The 23052-nt window shown below is 40.8% G+C and overlaps 1 protein-coding gene across 1 annotated transcript in view; it reads right to left on the reverse strand.

The window, feature by feature from the left end:
- The window catches only part of MSN (moesin), a 44640-nt gene that overhangs the window by 9049 nt on the left and 12539 nt on the right, over window positions 1-23052 (reverse strand). The window contains exons 2-4 of the mRNA XM_032196065.1: window positions 9746-9829; window positions 1037-1132; window positions 430-704 (exon numbers count right to left, since the gene is read on the reverse strand). Of these exons, the coding sequence (XP_032051956.1) occupies window positions 430-704; window positions 1037-1132; window positions 9746-9829 (455 nt within the window). The remainder of the gene's footprint in view (window positions 1-429; window positions 705-1036; window positions 1133-9745; window positions 9830-23052) is intronic.

A 23052-nucleotide genomic window follows, 5' to 3' on the forward strand; every position in this document is an offset into this window, starting at 1 on the left:
GAAAGAACACATTGGATGATTTAGACCAGCCACTGCATTTATGCTGACACAGTCACATCACTTCAGAACACCACATTATTAAATACGCTGTGGGCATCAGTTTCCCCACAAAAATGTTCCAAGAAATAGGAGTTCTATAATAAGACTAGGTAGAGACACACTAGTCAGTATTCAAGACTTCTGACAAATGACAAGCTATGTTCACCTTGCACCATAATATTTTTGTTTGTTTGTTTTGGAGCTTCTCCCACTACCTCTAATCAGAGTTTCTTCAGTAGCAATAGGACCTTTAAGATTAAAGCTCCTAAAGAGCTCTCATCCTCAGAGAGGCACCAGACTACTTTATTCTGAAAAGTGCAGTCAAGACCACAAAAAAAACTACAAACCTTTTAAGGCAAAGAAAAACTAAGACTGACTAAGTTCACTTACCTCTGTGGAAGCAGTTTGTCACTAGCAAGGTAGCCAGACTTATGAACCTCTTTGTTGAAGTCTCCATATTTTGACTGGACAGCATAGGAAGCCAGCAGGACAGCTGTTTCTGGAGGACAATAAATGTCATCGTTCAGAATTGCTTCCTTTACTTGGAGGAAGAATAGGCGCTGTGTGATGTCCTGGATCAGCTCTTCTGCCACATCCTCTGGGTAGAACTTGGCTCGGAATTTGAAAAGCAGAGGGCTTTCTTTGCGTACATCTTGTGCTGTTACCTGGAGCAACAAAGTTATTCTGTTTTATAGCCCACATACCAAGTGAAGATGATCAGGTTTATGGACAGGAAGAGAAGACAAGCATGCATTTGAAAAAATTTCTCCTTTCCAACACAGTAGTGAATGGGCAAGTATTCACATGAGCATCATATTAACAATTCTTGGGGTGGGTAACAGATTTTCCAGGGTGGGGAAGATGGACTGAAGGAAGGTGGTATCAACTTGCTGTAGTTTCAGGTGTTTATAGAAGAACAGATCCCTGATCAAAGTACAGAGACTGAATCTCCAACAAAAGGGAACCAAGGATAAATGAGAGGTTGAAGCAAACATACCTTTTTATTTAATTTCAGCCATGTTGAGAAACCTTTTGTGTCCTGATACTGGAGTCCAAAAAACCAGACCTCTCTTAGACCAATTGTCTTGACAACCTGGAAGAAAGATAATTATTAGGAATCCCAGTCAGACAGGCTGATCTCACTGGTGGTGGAGAACCACCGGGAGGGGGGGGGGGGCAAGACTACTGCAGTATTATGCTGGTATAAAGGAGGGGGGAAGTTTCTTGGCAGAGCCTGTTCACTAGCATGGGGCCACCACTTTGTACTCTGTCAAGTCTGGGACCCGCCTGCCATGGGGTTCAGCAAGTCAAGGGAGGTTCAGGCTGGACATCAGGAAGAGGTTCTCCACCAAGAGGGTTGTTGCACACTGGAACAGGCTCCACAGGGAAGCAGTCACTGCACCAAGCCTGTCGGAGTTTAAGAAGTGTTTGGACTGTGCACTTGGTCACATGGCCTGCATTTTTGGGCAGACCTGTGGTGACATGAGTTGGACTCGATGATCTTTGTGGGTCCATTCCGACTCAGGATATTCTATGATTCTAAGTCTAGAAACTGAAGTTCATCTACATCCTTCCTGATCTGCCCCCCCAAGTTGTTCTTACACCTGTGAACAAGGCACTTACCTGTAACCTCCAATACTAGACAATAGAGGAAGGAGAAGACAGTTGGCTTTAGGTCTACACTGTACCTGGAGAACTGCTTTTAACACAGCTCCCACCCCTTGTGCTCCCTCACAGCTTCCCTCCTTCAGGGTGCAATGATTTGACAAATAGCTGAGGTAGATTTAGCACTGCGTTGTCCCATGTTCTATATGATCTCTCCCCAACCCCCTACTTTCTTTTAAGTTGATTCCACGCTGATTCTGATTCCTAAGGATGCACTCTATTTCCTTCTAATGTGGTCTCCAGATTTGTTGATATACAACATTAAGGTCACAGGTTCCCTGCAAACACATTACTAACTAGTTAGATTACTTAGGGCTTGGATCAGACATTTCTTCTGGCTTTACAGAAGCAGCGGTAGGGCACAAAAAAAAAAAAAAAAAAGGAGGGGGGAGTTTTCAGCAGAGACATGCTATTAGTAGCACATACAAAACTTACACAAGGCCATGTAGTGTATATACATCATTCCATTGAAGTCCATTAAATTATTCAGCCTGTCCTTGCTTGAATATGGAGAATTGGCATTAAGCCCAGAGTAAACAGGGATTTGTGGGCCTTCACTTGCACATATCACATAGTAGGATGCCCACAGCTAAGGAGGCTTTCAGAATAGCATTAGACCTTGCTGTATGTATTGAAAGTACATGGTAGGAGAGGAAGAAGGGCTGTCCTAGAGCCTAAAGAAAGCTCTGTTCTCGGCAACATTAACATTTGAATGGGATGGAGGCTCGCCCCCCACTGCTGCATGTGTCTGCTTGCCTCATTTTCATTTGTCAGCAGCTTAAGCCTGGGAATTCAACAAGCTGAACTGCCAGCAAGGAATTGAATGGCATCGCACTGCGGCCCCGCACAAAGGGGCTTTTATTCCATAGCAGAAGTCTGCAGAGCAATAGCGGTGATAACAATGGCCCGGATGGGGCGGAAGAGCACAGCACACAACGTCACACCCCCAGATTGCTATTGAATCAAAGTAAAATGCAGTGCAATTCCTGCTCTACGAATTATGTGAGCTTGTAAAGCAAGGCATGTTGTGGCTTCTTAGCCTGAGCATAAATCTGGCCCATTTAGCCTTCATCCTGAAAGTAAAGACGCATGATGGTAGCCTCTGTCAAGTGGGGAGAAGGAAAAAAAAGACAGCAGTTAGCAGCTCAATTTTGTTTGGGGGTGTACAGCATTTAGAGCCCTGATGAACTGTGAGATATTCCAAAAAACAAACAGCTATTGGCAGTAGCTAGGGCTGGAAAAGGGCTGGTGCACAGAACAAGAGAATACAGAGTACTGTTTAACGCATAGACCACTATGCTTAAATACCAGAGTTTACTCTCTTGGCTGGACAGTGACATCTTTTCTTTGTACCACAGAAAATATTAAGTCAGTCCCAGTGTCTTGTTTAGCATGCAGTACAAGGTTTAATATACAGTTGGCAACAGATTACAGGCAGACTTAAAATCCAGCTGTTGCACAAAACCTTGACCAGCCACAAGGCTCTTCAAACACCTTTAGCTTAAAGGCCACTTTGTGAGCAAATTTGTCTCTCTGCCTTAGGGTAGGTGGTGTATTTCTAGAGACAATCTAAGCACATAGTACCTTCTTTACATATGTTCAGAGTAGAGTCTCAAGGTCTTCCTGACAGCCTTTTCTCTCATTTCTCCTTACTCTACTTTTTCCAGGCCTGCATGGCTCCTGAACTTCCCCTCACCAAACACTAACCTTCCTCCCAGCTACAGATCTTGCCATTAAGAGGTGTCCCACAGCAGCAGGAGGGCCATAATAGGCAGGTCTCCTAAATGTAGATTTTAGCATCAAGATGATTATTGAAGATTGCCCTTTTTCTCAGCCCCAGGAAATATACCACCATACTTGCAAACAAGTGGGGATCTTGCATGAAAGCAATGTCTACACAAAGATAGCAAAGCATTCAAGCAGAAAGATGTTCCACTCAGAACAAGTTCCTGCTCTGAAGGCCAAAGCATCCTGGACTATTCCACAGCACATAAATCAGACTTGAATCTTACCTGTTGTCCTGCCTGAAGATGAAGCAGGTCTTGACAGGCATGTCAAGTATTTCTAAGAGTAAGGTGCTAGCAAATAGTATTGCTGGAGTAGCTCTGACCTGCTGCCACACCTGCAGTTTAATATGCCATAGTTATTCTGTTCAGGCTAGTAAACAAGGGCAATTTGGAATGGTTTATGAAATTGAACATATATCTAGCCCACAGGTAGATTGCACTGATATTTGAATCATGTCTCTCAAGAAGACTCAAGTTGCTTCATCATGTGTCTTCAGTCTGGCTATGGGCACAGATGAAGCCTGCAGAGATTAATGCCAAAAATAATCCCAGAGATTAATTCCAAGAATCCCAAATCATTCAGTTCGTGCTACTGTCACCATGCTGGTTCTTTTCCTAGCCTTCCTACATCCCAATTGCCCATGCAAGATTACCATGCCTCAAGAACTTTGATCATCAGATAACATAACCATCTTAATGCTGAAGCCACTATCTCTTAGACTTCACAATATCCATAAGATAGTATTGGAAGGACTGAAGTTTACATGGTCAGCTACAGGCTCAGAGAGCACAAAGCATATCATCAAGGAGCAAATCTGAAGTCAGGGAAGTGGAGTTCATTGTAGGTTGGAGAAGGAAGCACTGACTAAGTAGTTTAGTAACCACAACTCATCGTTAAAAAATAAAGCCTGATGCAAGGCCTATCAAATAAGTAGATCCTCATCTATCTATTGTACTTACCACCCAATAGATCTAGTATGGCAGACAGCTAAGCCACTTCTACAAAAGACTAGAAGTAAGAGGCTCTAAAGTGGGAAAGAACAAGAAACTAACACAATCCAAGGTCAGAAGTGATCAGAATCAAAGCATTTGAGAAGCTGCCTTATAGAAGCAACTGGGTACACAGAAGAAGGAGTATGTTTTCATACCACAGAAGTGCTCAAAACAAAAAAAGGTTTTGTGACTACAGTTTGTATGCAGGCTGTTTGAGGAGCTTGTAAAGTCAGTGTCCATTAAACCAGGGCATTTCTGTGAAAAAACCTTCCAGCCAGCCAGCTGTGAAGCACTTGGGCCAGTGAATTACTGTTACCTCTCCCGCCCAAGGCATAGGCTAGTCCCCCTGCCTCTGTGACAGAAAACATCTGCTAGAATCAGTTTATCCCCTCCCAAAAAACAAAGTTTCAGAGGGAATTGAAACTGGGGGGACACAACTGCAAAGCAATAAGTAGTTAAGCAGTTCTACCACATACACAAAAAAAAAAGTTATTTTTTCATAGAATATCCAAGCTGGAAGGGACCCACAATGATAATCAAGTGCAATTCCTTAGGTCCCCAAATGACCACCTGAAAAAAATCTGACAGTGTATGTATAGGAGACATACAAAGCAAAGCAATGCTTTGTTTTACAGACTAGCCTCCAATCTAACTACGCTTCAATTTGATAGAGAACAGGGTCAAAGAAGGAAAACAAGCAGCTATCACTGCTGCAGTACCTGTACGCTGCATCCCAGGAAAGCGATATTCCAAGCTGCCCATGAAGTAACCAGTGATTCACTGCATGAGGGGTAAGCAGCCCTCCCAACAGCCATAGCCTATACTTAACCTTGGCAGAACTGTTTTTCCTGGTGAGTTGGCAAGCACTAGAATCCAGTATCTGATGCTAAGAGGCATGTAAGCAAAGATGCTAAAGGTAGGTTTGCATAATCTTCCTGTCTCAATGAATACAGGTTTTGTCCATGTAAACTATTTAAGATAATGCTATACAATTACAATCCTAGGGGATGGGATGATGTAGGAAGACCTCTAGTATAAATCATTGTGTTATTACACCATATGTCAGCTCATAAGGATACTTCTAGTCAGGTACCTTGGGGCAGAAGATGACAACACTACAAAACTTCATCATGGAACTTAATCAGGCATGATAGAGGAAGACAGGACCTTTCCTACCTCAAGCCCATTCACCTACTAATACTATGGAACTTTATCTCTAAACTCAAATTGTTCTTGCTCATGAAGCTACATAGACATAAGCTTTTCCAAAAATCCTTTGAATCCCATTCGGAATAGGACAGAACTACATCTTGGATGATGAATATATTTACTCTACCTTTAGACACAATGAGTGGAAACAAATACTCTCTAAACATTACTGAACAAAGCCAGCCGCATGCACTAAGACAGTTGTGTGGCCAGAAACCTTGGTAAAATTTAGTAGCTTCCTTTTTGCTTAATTCAGAACTGACCATGCATTCAAATTGAAAGGGCACTCGGGGGCAAAAACATTCAGGATCTCTAAAAATTCTTCTGTGAAAGAGTCAAAATCAGGTTTCACACCAGAAGGTCAATATGCTGCAACAGCAAAAGCATGAACTTGCTTTGTAGAGAAAATCCCTACCCTCAAAAAAGCCCTCATGAAGGCAGACATTTTTTCAGAACCAGGTTCATGCAAAAACACTAGTTTAACACCATAAGGAGTGCATGATATTTCAAGGGAGCTAGAAAATATAGTTGAAATATCTTTTAGGTATTTCCTAAAAAGGAAGGGATAGAATTGTCCATAGAAAAATAAAAGGCGCGTTAAGAAATAATGAACAAACAGCCCAAAGTTGAACTGCACATTATTTAAATTTATTTAAACTTAACACAAGCTAAATTGAATTCAGCTATAACTTTGTTCTTACACATTCCAGTACGGGACCCATGAACACCTCAGGATGGAAGCCAGATAGAGTGAGAAGATTAGTCAGTCATTGCTTAGTCCCTATTAGTAGTGTCAGCATGAAGAACAGCTCTGGACTAGTCCTTTACAAGAACTAATCTACACAAACAGCTCAGCTATTTGAAATATTGAATACATGCCTGTTGACAGTTAAAAAAAAAAAAAAATTAAGAGAGCAAGGCAAAAGTGGCTAGACTACAAAAATCTCACTTTAAGTTCTCTTAAGAGTGAGGTGAACAGGCATTAGTTTTTGAGAATCAATCATCAGATAAGATGATTTGGTTGCAACATATGAAGTGTTCTGGTATAGTGGACAGAAGTATTTGCATCACAGAGTAGCACTCCCGACTCATGCATCTGCCTCCAGATGACTTTTGCTAGATAAAAGAATACTAGAGGCTCCTCGTGATTTATGACCATTTCATTGCTTTACACTCAGCAAGAGATTCCTCACATACTGATCAGTAAATTTTGTACTATAATAGTCCAATATGTTCAAAGCTCTCTTCCTGTATTAAAGGGAGTAAGTCAAGCTATGCACTGTCAGGTCACTATACACTCTCGTTTTGATATACAGTTAGCTCTTTATGCACAGATCAAGAATATGTTTGAGCTTGTCCCTAATACAAATACTTGCTCCCCCCATCCCCAGTATTTTCAGCCCCCTTTATGCACAGGTCTGATTATGGATAGTCTCTTTTGCAATAAATATGAGCCTTGATCATTAAATAAATAAAAGATGGACAGACAATTGTCTGTTGCATATTTGCATTTTGAGACCAGCATGAAATGTTTCCTCATTGTTTAAGGAGTTGAATACCTACTTCCTTTGCAATTACTTTCTTTAATAGTAAAAGAGTAAATCGTTAGATTGCAGGACACAAGAGAAGCTGGGATTAGGTTCCCTGACCACTCACATAAAAATAGCCTCCAAAATTCTGTATTTGTGCTAGAGGTGAAAGACATTCAGCATCCGCACATCTTCTGCCAACTCCCCATGTTACTGCTCAGAACGTTCCCAAGCCATGGCAGAGGGTTAGTCTTTCTATCATCAGCACTGTTGTGTTAGGTCTTTGACTAACCGTCTGCCAATGGTAAGGCTCTAAAACATTCATTTCAGAATCAGTCCTATCAGAAACCAGAAGCACTGCCTCTACAAAGCATATATGCTAAGATACATGCTGAACTATTAAAAAAAACTTTTAAAATTTAAAAAATTCTTATGACTATAGCACCCATCCACCAAGTCTCTGATGTACGGATAGTATAAAGTGACAGTGTACACCAGATCCTTTAAATATAGCAATTGTTTAACAGCTAGCTTCTGAAAGTTTTTTCCTCCCATAGTATTTCTTCTTCCAACTCTATCTACAACCCAAGTTAGAAAAAGTAAACAGTCTCATCTATATCAGCAACTTCAAAACTTAGTTTTGCAGCAGCATTTATTTTCTCCCTTCACTGAGGGTATGATAGAAAAAAAAAAAAAAACACAACAAGACTTCTGTTTAGACAGGTGCTGTGTGAAACACATTGCACAAAGAAGAATGTACAGCTGTTCCAGAACATGACATGAAGGAGTGAAATCAATTACTAAGACACAAAAAATTCCCTTATGGGAAACACGATTAGATGCCTCTCAAAAACAGACAAGTTGCTGAAGTCCAAGTTTAACACCACAATTTCAGTTTGTACTTTATGTCAAATGAGGCAAAAACTGAAGATGGTCTAGAGCTGACTGAGAAGTTTATGTATAGATTAAAAAGTACTACTGATTTCAGTAGTAACACTTCTTAGTTCATAATGCTTTATCTAGAAAAGATCAGAAATTATTTAATGAAAAATAATCATAGAAAGCATTCAGCTGAGGAACATACTCTCTAAAGGAAAACAGTTCACCCTTCGATGAACTTTGAAGTACGTCATGTCAGCTTTATCAGAATATGGTTCCATAAACTAACTGTGGTGGAGCTCCATGTTGCATACATATATTTTGGATGGAATCCAGTACTCACTTCCATTGAACAAAAACTGTCAGACTTGAGACCACAAAGGGCTAAAATACACAGGACCTACTACATAGTAACATGCAGACATGAGAAACCACTTTGCAGCACAGAACCTTCCTGAAAGCATTTTTTGCCTTTCCCATCATGAAAGGGTGCTCTTCACTAACCCCTACAATCTCTTTATTCCACGTACACACATGCCATTTCAGGGCTGGGTTACGGACAGCAATACAATATCTAGTGTTAAATCATCCAGATGAGTATGAGAGAAAGTAGTAGTTTGTGGTTAAGCATCTAAAAAATTAAATTTGGTTTGCTGGCCCCATATGAGACAGCTGACCTCTACGGGTGGGTCAGGCCTTAAGTACCTCACTTCATTAAGATAGGCTCAGCGTAGAGCTCTGAACCGCATACATATCTGGTCTGGCAGCTCCTTCATCTTGTATGATGAATCTTAGATTAATGACTTTTCTTTAAGCTATAAACTTATAGCTCAGATTATTCTCCAGTTCGGAAATGCTTGATTTCTTCCTCAGAGTTCTGACAAAGCCTCCACTGTCTATGAGACAAGAATACATCATTTCCTAGTAGCAGATGCTTTGACTGACAGGGCAGTTGCCTAGATAGAGCCTTTGGGATTACAGCAGATACACATAGTGGAGCCTGTCAAAGTTTCAACAGCTGGAATTGATAAAAATCTGTCTTCAGTTGCTCCTAATTTGGAGTGCACTTGACTCCCTGCTTCAGTTTGGGTCAAAGTAGGAGGAAATATGCCTAGTCAGTGAATGAAGAAGACGGCTAAAACACAAAGATGGCCTAATACAATACAGTACATAACTTATCTTAAAATCTCCCTCAGGCCCTGATGAGAGTATAGAATATCACTTGCACTTAAGAGTTGCAGCAATGTTTGAAACACCAGCTAAAGCTCTCCTGTTCTACAGAACACCTATTATTTGAAATCAATTACACAACAGATGCAAGTAAGCCAACCAACAATGGCTTACTAGCTCCCCCAAAAGACTGATTTTATGAGTTATGACTGCAGATATCTATCCAACCCATATTACGAGCTATAGCACCAATTCAGTTTGTTAAAGGCAAGAATAGCTTCTAACACATTTCTAAAGCTAAAAAAATGATGTAGTTTTGAAAAGTGTGCCATTTCTTATTTTGCTAATTTCTCTCAGGATGGATCCACGCACTGTCATTTAATCTTTGAAGCCCTTAAGAAATTGCTTGCTGTTGCCTTAACAGAATCACAGCACCAATATCAACTTTAGATCTTCTGCAGCTCCATCACTTACCTGATCAAAGAGTTGCTTTCCTGTAGTGTTGGGCTGGATTGCAAACTCCAGCTCAGCATCCATGGTGGTAACACGCACACTGATCTGGAAAACAGAAGAGACATCATTACAATAGATGCTTCAACTGACACTACACATAATAATGAACAACATCATTCGCCTCCAGCCAGGGACCTGCTCCCAAGCCTCCATGAATTCCACTGCCAGTGATTATAAAGTCATCTGTACTGCCAGTACAGTGTTCCCAAACCCCATCACTTCAGTTCGCTCACAAAATGTAACCTTCCTGTTTTCTAGTGTAAAAGTTTATCCTATCTGTTCCAATTTATATTTCCATCTACATACTTATACATGAGACAATGATTTACAGCTTATTTAGTTGTATTTCTGAGTTTAGAACAACACCCTGATATCTTTCATTAAAACAGACATCCCAGTTATACGCAACCAGACATTCAACTTCTTCCATGTGAAGGATGAATGTCAAGGAAGTCCCCAGATGCATTAACAACTCAGACTGCTGCAGAAGATGAGTGAGTATAGAACAATATTGTTCTAGTACTCCCTGGAGATTTTAAGAGATTATAAAGCACAACCCCTGGTATACTCTAAGGACTAGTGGTACAAAGCAGACAGGATGCAAGGATGACTTCATGTGCTAAGGCAAAAAGGATGCACACTGAACTAACACACACATTAATATGTGCAGGCACTTCACAAAGAAGTAGAAGGATCGCTACGTAATTGCCTACTACCACCCAGTTCTTTCAGGGAGGTGAAAGATCTCTAAACAGTGAGGAAATGGTTATGTTGTCACTTGTTACACAGTCAAATTTCATAGCTGTAGATGCCTACACAAAAAAAAGTGAAATCATGAATCTGCACTAGTTAAGTTTAAATCAAGTGCTTAAAGAGACCACCACATCCAAACACATTTTGACGTTTCCCAAAAGCCTTCTTGAACCTACTTGGGACTAGTCATGCCACTACTTGGTATTTGATAACCCTTGGTGATGAACCATGGAGTTTTCTTGTTTTAAGTTCAGCTCAAACTCTCAGTATATGCTATAAGAAGTTAAAGGTAGCACAGCAAAGCTGAAGTCATTAAGAGCAGCTGTGCACAAGGAAAACTATTTAGACATTGCTGTAGCAAAGATCATCAACAAGCACAATAGGAATAAATTGATTTTGAAATTTCTGAACCTTTTGACACAAAAGAAGTCAAACTGCAAAACAACCATCCCTTAGAAGTAGTAAGGAAAGAGAAAAAGGTTGGTAGCTTGTATTGAAAAGTAAAAGTCAAAGTATTGAAAGGCCACAATAAGGTCTCCCTGGAACCTTTTCCAGGCTGAACATGCCCAGCTTTCTCATCCTTTCTTCATAGGAGAGATGTTCCAGCCCCCAATTATCTTTGTAGCCCTCCTCTGGACTCGTAGCAAAAATCATTCTCCCCAGATTCTAGATGGTTGACAATTTGTTAATTTCACAGTGCTTCAGTGAACCACAAATTCAACTGCTTGCTAGCAGGGCTGCAAACCCCCAAACCATCTTTTCTAGTTATAATTGGAAGCACTCTTTTGAACCAGGAGTGATGGCTTCTAAGACTGTCTTGCCTAGGCCACACACCAGCAGCATGAGTAAAGATGTCCATAAGCCACCTAAGAGGGGTTAATTAAACTACTCATTAAGCAAGAATGTTGCTTTAAAGTTGCTCCTGTTCACCTACACCACTAATGTATCAGCTACCATGAAAAGAAATTGTCTTTTTGCTCCACTGTTTATGGGATTAAAAAACAAACAAACAAAACAACAGTAGCTATCTTGGCTGATAACATCTGTATAAGTGATTGAAGGTTAAAGTATCTGAGCACAGCGGAAGCACCAGAAAACAAACATTTGTGGCAGCTCTTTGCAACTAGTGCCTGAATAACTTTAAAGCTCTTCATCACAAATTTTAAAGTAGAGCTGCTTCAGTAAGCATCATCACAGAATTGCATAATTCTTGCAGATTTGTAAGATTCAGATCTTTGTTAGCACAGTAAAATACAAACCTATACTACAACCAGTACAATTCCTTCGTTGTCTTTCACTTAAGTGTAGTTAAGCTCCCTGACCAGTTATCATCCTTCAGTTAGTATGTTCAGTAATTTGAAATGTACTTTTTTGCTTAGTAGAAGCCTTCTGTGCTCGAGATGAGTAGCAATCTAAGGTTTAGGAGCACTACAGTCTTGAATGGGGTACACACTTCCAGTTTCAGGCTATGCTATTTTAGAAGACAGCATGAGCTAAGATACCACAGGAAACAGCCTTTTTTTTTAAAAAAAAAAAAAAAAAAAAAAAGAACCACACCCCAGTAACGTTAGCTTCCCTAATCTGAACAAAGTTTTAACACATTAAATAGCAGACTGCTGTTAAAGACCAGGGTGGTGGCGCTTTGAAGCGAGTCCTGGGATGTACCACTGACATTTCATACAGGGCTGAAATGCTGCTGTAAATTTGAGCTTTGTTAAGCCTCATTGATGCGGGGGAAGAAGGAAAAAGAACACACATACGTATGCTACCAAACGGAATTTTTAAGCCAGTGGTGAACTGAAAAAACAAAGTGAGGTTTCCACCATTACAGGTAATGGCAGCCAGTGGTCTGCATTCCCAGTTAGCAGATAAGAAGTTCATTCAGAGCAGATGCAGCTTTACCGGGGTGTTTGTTTTTGTTTTGTTTTTTTCTCATTACAAGAGCCTAAGTACTGGTACAGAAATACAAATTGGTTCTTCCAGTATGTATAAAAGCCTGAAAAAACAAAGAGGCTTTGTTCTGAAAGATACCCAGGGATCACTCTACTTTTGGGCAGTTCCACTGTTCCCTTAATGGGTTCTGTCTGCAGCTCAGACAGAAACTACCAGAGATCTATAGATTGCTGTAACCTCTGCCTGACAAGTAAATGCCAGGCACTGCATGCTTGCCTTCATTCTCCTCAATCATCTGAAATACTAGTTTCAGTTAAACCATCATACTGAGGCACACACAGCTGGGTACTGCCCAACACAGATGTTGCATACCCCTTGTGTAACAATGCTATAGCAGAAGAAAGCCAGCATAAGCCAGTCCCATTATAGTTTAGACTCATCCATTTGTCCTGTTCCTTGAGTTACCCTGCCAAAGTGCTTTTAAACCACTAATTTAACATCAGTGCTTACTCTAAGCAAGAATAGTCTCAAGATTCACTAGCATTAAGGTTTTATACTTTTATTTCTAAACCATTTAATGAGGTTTTATTAGAATAAATATCCTAGCATCTACATTTATTGTTTCGTAGATGCATCTCCCCTTAAGAAATAACTGTAGTGTATATATAACAGCTCTGTTCCCAGGAAAAAAAAAAAAAGTGTCTTCCAAGTAACAGTGCAGAAATGGTTAACCACTAGGCCTGAATTAAGACACTGCAATGACCCTTTTGTCTACAGGTGCTCAAACTTTGCCCCATAAAGACATGCCTGAAAAACTTAATTGCTTTTCCCAGGGGTGAATGTATCAAGACCACTAAGAATACTAGGATACTCTAGAACGCAGTCAAACATGGAGACTGAACAAGACTATAAGAGTCTGATTCCTCATCAACACCTTCATCTGAGAGCACGCATAACCATCAGTGCATTTACTGTTCTGGCTGCAAACAGAATAAAATGCTGCTCAGTAAGATAATCACCTTGGACTGCTGAGCATACACAGCTCTAGCTCTGTCATTCCAGACAAGCAAGGCACATACTTCTTTGATGCTAGCAACAGGAGAAAACTGTGACAGAAAGACACTACCCACAACTGATCAGATTACAAGCACCAGAGTGGCAGCACTCATTCCCATTCCTTTTTCCAGAACTGACAGTTAGTAAACTCTTTTCTTAAGCTTCCAACTTTCAGGATGTATTTTTAGAGGACTTACTGAATTTCATCAACAACCAATTTACCAAGAATGCTATCCTAATGCAGTAAGTTATACTGAAGCTCTATTTAAACTAACTGAATTTTTATCATCTTAGCATATATAATGCACTCAGTGATGCATCCAAGTGTCTGCAACCCTCAAGTTCTGCTTAGATCTTAAACTAGAAGTTTTACCATGGCGGGTGGCCTATGAATAGGCTTTTGTTTTTCCATTATAATATAATAAAGTATTTTGTATACAAACAGCTAGTTATATTGTATGATAAGCTTCTAGAGAAGGCCATCTTGCACATTACATGAAAGTTTAACTATTGCATTTCAACAGGCAACTTTACATTCACCAACAAAAAAAATACTCAAGGAAAAAGCCCATATTTAACTGATTCATTTCATAATGGCTACAGGAAAGAGATAGAAACCTAGCAACTCTTCCTCTTCTCTACTTGAGGAATTACCATTGTTTTTACCAGTCTAAGCACAGCTACAGATTGCCACTACCAAAGCATATTAAAGCACTTCCTGTAGCCAAGGACAGTGGCTCAAGGAAGACCCCCTGCACAAACAGAAGCTCTTGCATGGAAAATACACTGTTTTAGCTCCAAGAGCAGTCAAAGAAAGCTCTTTTTGGTAGAGAAAAGCTTTTGTAACAGCACCCTCCTCACATGGTGTCTAGCAGACCATGGGAAAAAGGCATAATACCAGTACCATGCACCCATCTGCAACGTCTTTTCAGAAACATTAACATTGCCCACCCATATATCCTCAAGTTCCGCTTTTTTCTTTTCACTTTTTGTGGTACCACTCAGATTCCCAGTAAACTAGCAGCAATGATTATCAGTTCTCTTCCAGGTCTCTAAATGATCTTTACTAATAACCTGCTATAATTTCTTCCTAAGATGAGAGTTTGTAGTTGTATATGAAAGAACAAACAGGAAGGACTGATACCATCACACTGAATAACAGATGTATTACTTGTACTAACACCACAGTGTATGAAGCAGTGCAAGAGGTAGAACAGATAATTCTGTTTGTCAGATGGAGACGGGAACAGAGCACTAAGAAATTAATGTCAGAGCAATAGGTAGAGTCAGCACAACAGAGTATCAACCTCTACAGAACTCTGACCCTGAGTTAAAGCTTCTTTCCTCCCTGGATTTCCTGAATGCAAGGAGGCTGTTACACAGTACTGGTCTGGAGACCTCAAGCTTCAGATACTGTTTTCCAGGTTCAAGCCACCAAGTGGAATATTTCTGGATAAAGTGGCGTAACTACAACTAGGGAAAAATATTTTTTTTATTACTCATTTGACTGTCAAAGAAAAGAAGTTAAGAAGAAACTCCTAGCTAGCCAACTCTTATAGAGCATCTGTTCAACCAACAGTTGATGCAAGTAAAGATACTGGAACTAACACCATGCACAAGTGGCACAAGCTATGACTGAAGAAGTGCATTATATTCAACTGAAGATGCAAGAGGAACTCAAGATCTCACAAGGTACCCCAGAAATCTAAAAAACTTTCCCAGTTTTGGCTTTCAGCAAGACTAACAGCAGTCTCATAGGTATAATTAGAATCATGTCACTATCTAAAAAAAAAAAAAAAAACAACACTTTTCTGAGGTGACAAGTACTTCTCAGGGCCACATATTCCACTCCCTGCTGCAGCCACCTAACATGGACCCTGCCACCTTACATGCTTGTGAGCATAGTACCCTGCTGGAAGGACAGGAGTCACACACCAATCCACATAGCACCTTGATTTGCCTCTAAGGAGCATCAGAGGTAATGACCCCCACCTGCAGCACCAGCAATACTCACAGACATCTGGCTCTTTTCCGAGTACCAGCGCTCTTCTGAAAACAGTCCTGGGTCCTTTGTGTCAGGGTGAGGCTGGACTCAGGTCATATGAAAGTGCTTGCAATTTCTAAAGGGATTACATTTAATTAAACCAGCCCCCTTCCAGCAGTCTTAAAGGGCCTTTTCATATCCCTAAGTTCATCAGGAGCAGAACACCAGCAGGGAGCAGGCACACCCCAGGTGCCAGCCCTGGCCCTGCCAGGCTACAGCCCCCACTGAGAATTAACCCTGCAGATGGCTCCCCAGCACTTCACCACTCTCTCAGCTACCTTTCTCCCCATTCAACTGGGAAATGGCACTACTCACTTGACTGGAACCATAGGGATCCTAACATGGCCAAGGAAGGTGCCCCATTCCCACTCCACTGTGACCGTTTGAATAGAGTCACCATAATAAAATGGAGGAGGAAGCTTGCCCACCTTTGACGTACTCAGTGCCAGTGAGACTGAAGTATTACTTAAGTGGTACATAATATCCCAGACACCAATTCTGTCTTGGCCTTGTTTTGGAAGGAATTCACACTTTAAGGGATTTCTAGTGGTTTTAGAGCAGACTCTGAAGATAAAGAGCTGATGTTAAAGAAAAATTCAGCTGCCTTCCACATATATCTCTTAGCCATCTACAGGTAAAACTGAAAATAGACACAAGCAATCATCATTATCCAAAAACATTTCAACAAGTAAAGATGCCGCCATAATTGTTGTAATAGGGAAAAAAAATGTCCTTTCCCCATCCATCTTCTGTTCTCTTTCCACATTTGACAGCACAGCACGTAAGCTCATTTTACAGAAGTAATAATCAGTTAGAACTATTTTTAATGTCATTTCCAACAAAACCATACAGATTTTGAGTTGACTGTACCTTTCAGTGATACACTAATTATAAATGCATCCCAACTTCCTGCATCTGCTGCATACTAAGAAGCAACCCATGACAGTCAGTTATAGACTGTGGCTCACTTTTCTGAAGGTACTGAGATGCCTAAGGATCTTGTAAGCATACTGCCTTTCTTTAAACCACTGTTTAAAACTAGCTTAATATTACAAAATTCAGACTACTTTAGACAAACGAGACATAGCTGTCATTACTGCACAACTGTAAGAGTTGGACTCAGTAAGAAATAGCAGGTTTACACAGATCTTACAGGAAAGTTTCACTTATTGTTTTGCCGAATTCCACACTACAGTGTTATCTACTGAGGAAAAATTCAGTTCACGCCTACAGTAAAACTAAATTAAAAACACCTGCAGAGGGACAAGTGGCTTCCCTGTAAGCAGCCAGATACAAAAGGAACAACGGACTACATATTTGGATCTCAGTTAATGGGCTCAGTTGCTGTCCAGGTTGAATCTGACAGAGGCATCAAGAGCTGTTGTCTGTAGGCTATGAAAGATGCTCCACTTACTACCTTTAATAACAGATATTTTGCTGCTCTGTTACCTTATCCACCATCACCATCCTTGTAGGATGGAAGGAGACCATACATGCAGTGTGCTATGAAACACATCACTGGGCTCTAGACCAAGAACGTGAGAAGCTGGCAGCATCCTCCAGACCTCACTGGAAAGTGCATATTGCTGCTGAGTGACCTAATGTGATCTGACACAAGTCCTCAAGGAGAGTGCATTGCCACTGGCTTTATGTGCATAGCCCTGTGGTAACATACACAGGGTGCTGCTGCTCTATCCTAGGTATAATCACAGAATCACGTGTTACATGTAAACACATGTATTACTTAAAAAACAACACATTTCTTAATTTGAAAATCAAATGGTAGATGTGCTTGAGTCCCTTCAATAAAATCTCATACTTAGGTCAGTATCTGAACTGAAAATGATAAAAGAACAAATCATTTGAATTGCAGCAAGATTATTATAGAAGAGAAAGTTGGGTGAATAGTAAACTGAGGAAAAGCTAGGAGAAGGCACCCCATGAGCTCACATCTCCAAAGGACACAGTTACTGGTAACTGCGGTACCCTCTGAAGCCACTGAAGGCATTGTGAGCCGTGTGCTCAGCCCCACTTCCATGCAGACCAATCTGGAGGCAGGCACAGGTTGCAGCTGCTGGAGCTCCATTTGACTGTGAAACGCTGTTCTCACAGGTGCAAGCACCAGCAAGCCAGGCTAGAGAAGTGATATGGATACATCTAACTAGATTTAGGCTCAAAGAGTCCTGTTCCCTCTCCATGAATAAGCACAGCAACGAGCCAGATCAGTTCCAAAAAAACACTGTAGAACCACACATCAAAGCCACATGACAGCTGAAGCCCCCCTCCACTCCTTTCTCGGTCTCCAGTCAGGCAAGATGGTCTATGTGGGCAGCAAGTTGCAGCTTTCACACAGATACTGAACAAAGTTGTTGAGAACAGCAAGACTATGAAGCTGCCACAGGAAATGAGCTGCAGTGACAGCAGTGCAGATTGAGAAAGTTCACAGCTTTGAAGAGTCTACTTGCAAAAACTGAACCGAGAAAGGGTGGAGCAGGCATAGCCTGAGCAGGAGGAAACCAGACATGCCCTGACACAAGTACATGTCTGACAATTTGTCTCACTTCAGCAGAGACACAGGAGGAGCACTGACAATGTAGAAAGCACTCTCTGTAACTTCCAGCAAAATGCACCTTTCTGGATGGATTTAGCACCACTGGTGGGGCAGGGGAAAAAGCTGGTTACAACACACTGACTAATAAAATAATAGCTACACTATGGGTTACCCACTCTTCTAAAAGACTTCTGCGTTAGTCTCCAAGTTGTAGAAGTCCTCTGCCCAACACAGAGCTTGGAAGAATAGATAATTTTTGCTTTATCTAACAAAGGGGTTCTAAATAAGCCGATTCCAGGGCCACTCTAACAGCATTTTCTTTCCAAGTCTTCTCACAGGATTTATAGCAAGCATTGTATCCAGTGGTTGAAAGAGCCAATCCCTGTTCTTGAATCAGATGAGAAAAGACTGAGGCTGCACCAAGAATCTGGTAAAATATGATGTTTTCAAAAAAGGAAACTGAGCGATTTACCCTAATACAAACCCTGTCAAACTGTAATGTCAGTCCTAAATATTAATTTACTTAGCTGTTACCACAAGAGATGATTTTTGAACCAATGATTAAAATGGCAAAAATTGTTTGTCCACTTGAACACAAGAGTAGAATTCTAGGATTATCTCTACCCCCCTCCCAACCACCTTGGACTCACCAAGAGGCTTTGCAAGTCTAACTCCACAGAATTTATATGTTAATGACCAATGTTTACTATACATTTAATCCCCTACTTGTCTACTATGTGGAAAAAAATCAGGCCAGTTAATAATAATGGTACAAAACACGTTCTACCTGCATGAGTTTTGTCTCTATTCTTTATTCTGCTCTTTCAGCAGATTGAGATACATACTATAACCAATAACAGTTCATCATGTTGGCAAACATCTCTTCAAGACCTTTCTTGACACATCATGGAACTTTCTAGCTGAAGAGCTAGACCTCTATACTTACTGGCCCAGCAAGTAGCCATCTAAGCTACACATTCATGAAAATACTTATCACAGTATAAAAAATAACTCTTTATTAGACTTATGGTGGCAGGAACACAAGCTGTTCACTGGAACTGCGTGCAACAGGCTTAAGAAAATAAAGCACTGAAAATAAAGATTGAGTTACATGAAGAGGCCTATCAGTAAATGCCCCATGCTGCTGGTTCTCAGCAGAACAGCCTTTTATCGGAGAAGGTCTACCTATCTGCAACACTGAGCAGTACTCCAGAGCAGTAGCAAAAGAAACTAGTTACCATGACTGCCCCCATCAGCAGAGCTACAACAGACAGCAGAGACAAGGCACAGATTTTTTTTGATCTTTTCTGTACCAATGCATAGCGATAGGTTCATGGACAAGATACTCTACATTTCAATTCCTCCTTCTCATGATCAATTTCTCACAAATCCATTATGTAAAAGTCATAACAATAAAATGCAGCAATAAGCTGTATCTTACAGCATCAATTCTAGCATTTAAACACGTATTGCTGCTGCATTATTTCCATTTTCCATTACTTCCATCCTTTCCATTATGAAATGAGCTGGAGTGCTCATCCCCCAGTGATAAGAAAAATAAAATTCTTCCCTACAGCAAGGAGTAAACTTTTTTTTTTTTTTTAAAAAAAAAAAAAGCAGTTTCCTTGAAGACACACTCTGCCGTTGAAAAATTAATGTCTACAGAACAGAGCAACACAGCAGTACTTTGTTGCTTTTCTGGTTCTTGAAACCAAGTGTGAGAAGCCACAAGTCACTTCCTGCTGAAATCCCCCTTTGAAACTGATCAATACCTGATATTCATAAGGTCCTGAGTACAGGGTAAAAAAGTTGAATGCAAGGAGATCCTGCCTTCAGGACAAGCCAATTAGACAAGAGATCAGTTACTCATATCAAATCAGGGAATCTACTTCAGGCATCCTTATATAAGCTGAGGCTTTACCCTCCATTCCCCCACCCCACAAGAGGCAGAGAACCAAACTTACTGGTTCCAAACTTCAAAACTTATGCTCCAGAGCAGTCCCTTCAAAAACTCAGGTCTTCTTCAAACCACATCCACAGAGCTCACAAGAGGCACTCAGAAAAGCTTCTCCCTTATCCAAAGGGGCTGGCATTTACAGTTGCCTTTCTTTAGAGGCTACCTTTACTGAACCACTCTGCCTCAACTTTTCTGTTTTCTCATAATCAGCATTTCAAAGTCCAGGTTTCTTTCTACAGTGCTACCAAGCATGCACTAGAATGTGGGGCCATGCAAAGCCAGGGCTATATATCAACACTTCTTAATGGGTTGGAGAACTTGGAATTTTAGAACTCCGTGGACATCATTTACCCAGCTTAACTAGTGATCAGATTTGGGCTCCCAGGGAACATTTATTCCTGAAAAAGTTCTACATCATAAGAAGATTACTACAAAGTAAGTCATTCAAAACAATAAATAAGTTTTAAAATAAAAATTAAAAAGTCACACAGGGAATTTCCCTGCACCTTGCACATCAAGTCTTCCAAAGTCATTAATGTTTCCAAGCTAAAGCTACTTGAATATAATTCCTTCCTTTTCAACCAGGCAGATAGTAACTAGCTACACCCCAAAAGTGGTATTTCAACATTGTGGCTGCTAATAGCCTACAACCCTGTCTGAAGTGCAAACAAGCTTCCGTTTGACAAGAGGAGTTGCGAGATAAAAGCACTAAGCCAGTAAAAGAAGCCACGGGTGGATCCCCAGATTTGCAGTCAAGTACAGATGTTTGCAGGACATTTATTACACAACCTATTCACAAGTTTGTGCAACGGGTCAATTCCTCTATTTTTGCCATTTCCTCTCTCATAAATAGATTCTTCATACATCCCTTTGCTTTCCTGTAGCTGCTCCAAGCCATAATGTTGCCATTCACTATTCCTTTAGAGTTAGTTTGAAGTCAGGCCTTGGAACAACTATTTTTGTATCTGCTATTTGGGCTAGAGACAACATACTTCATTAGTCAAATCCAGAAGGAGGTGAAAAACTAATATGGGGGGAAAAAAACTTCCCCCTCTTCCACAACTTTTGCATCAAGAAGGAAAACTCAAAGCAAAGTCTAGCCACATGCAGTTGCCATCGTTCAAATTCTACACTTTGAGGTAGATTTGGGTTTGTTTCGCCTGTTTGGAGTGTTTTTTGTTTTGTTTTGTTTTTTCGTGGTGGTGGTTTGTTTTAACACTCATTTGCTTTGTGCATGTTAGAAGGTGCTGTTCTCTGGAGAAACCGTATATGCCTGTTTTAGCCTTTGTACCGTAATAGTGGGGTTGGCAGTTGTGCTTCACATGTCTGAGCTTAACCACATCCCTCCTTAAAGCTCTTCAATTTAATGGCAGTCAGCAGGGCAGTGGGCATGTTTGAAATGCCAGCAGTGGTATGTGTGACATTCCTCACAGCTATTGCATGCACCCCCTAGACAATCCTAATCACAGGTTACAAACAAGTATTTCGCTCCCTCACCACCACTGGAGTAAAATCTATGCCATACACTAGTGTTATGGCCCTGTCTGTTACTGCAGTAACTTAACTCACAAAACAGTTCCATTACCCCACCCCCACCACCATGGAAGCATATCAGATTTTCTAAGAAGACTTAGCAGCTTGTTCCCCCCTAAACTTGCTTAAGTCTAGTTCTTCCCTTCCAGCAGGGGATTTCCCAGTATCATTTAGCAGCTGCAAAGACAGTGCAAGTGTTTAAAACAGACAAGCCTAGTGGTCAAGATGCATTTCCAAACAGCCAATAAGCTTTCCAAACCTAGCATCCAGTGGATACCTGCCAAAATTACAAGCAGCTTTCAGCTAGAAATAACTCAAAACAAGATCAAGACAGAATGATAACAGTACAAGCGTGATCTGTATAAAGGAATCACATGTACCATAAGTACTTTAGGTTCATGAGCTAATAGACTAAACAAGTCACTCCCTATGTAAAGGTCTTCAAATTCACCTGTGGTTAAGAACTGTTTTAGCAGTAACTTGGAATTTAGGGCAGTAAAAAAAAAAAAAAAAAAAAAAAAAAAAAAAGCCATGCTCAGAAGCTCCACTTATCATTCAAGAGACTTTTCCATGGGGAGACAGCACAGAGATCACTGCTGTGACTGAGCTCATCCTTCCAAAAGGATTCTCATGTGTGTATGAACAAGTCAGAAATGTGCTTAACTGTTTCACATGCTTCTCTGTTCTTCAACCAAGAGTCATCCAGCACTTAGGCTCACTGATAACAAGAAGGGCAGCTGCACACAGGGGCTGCCTTTTTCAGACATCCAAGGCAATGCCTGGGTGTGGCATTTCAAGTTCTTGGCCAGCTCACAGAGCTCACTGAATATCTGAACAATAGCCAGATTTCTAGGAGCTAGAACACAGCCTTACTGTGGGATCTGACTGCCCAGACTATGAGCTATCCCTCCAAATTTAACTGCAGGCAGAGTCAAATGTGAGGTAAAGCTGTTTCATCATCCTGTGATTATCAGTTTTATCATATCCAGTGTGCTAGACAAATCCTGTAACTTCCTTTTAGTACAGGGTCTCATGTAGGCTCACTGCCTTTTCACATCTATTTAGGTCATGGTTCCCTAAAATACAGGATTTCCCTGGAACAGCTCAGTTTTACACTACTTTTTAAGTGTAAGTTTCCCCACCCACATTCACTTCCCTCTCCACCAACCTATTTTCGGTTTTAAATAGTTCTGTTGGGACTGTACATAGTTTATAAAAGACCAGCTTGTGATTACTGAAGTACCTTTTGTTATTTTAAGCTCTGTCTAGTTCAAACACTTGAGTTTTCCTAATATAGAGCAGAGTAGCTACAGCACCAGGATAGAGAGAGCCCAGTGTCCCAGAAGACTCTCGAGTGGGTGTAGAGCTGCTGGCAGCAGCCTGGAGAGAGCAGTGCCAACACACTCTGGGTGTGGTCCCACCACCACAAATCATCCTAAAAGGCCTGTCACCATGTTGCACACTCCCACTGCCTTCTTTGG

The sequence above is a fragment of the Aythya fuligula genome, chromosome 13, assembly GCF_009819795.1.
Source record: "Aythya fuligula isolate bAytFul2 chromosome 13, bAytFul2.pri, whole genome shotgun sequence".
Classification (NCBI taxonomy): domain Eukaryota; kingdom Metazoa; phylum Chordata; class Aves; order Anseriformes; family Anatidae; genus Aythya; species Aythya fuligula.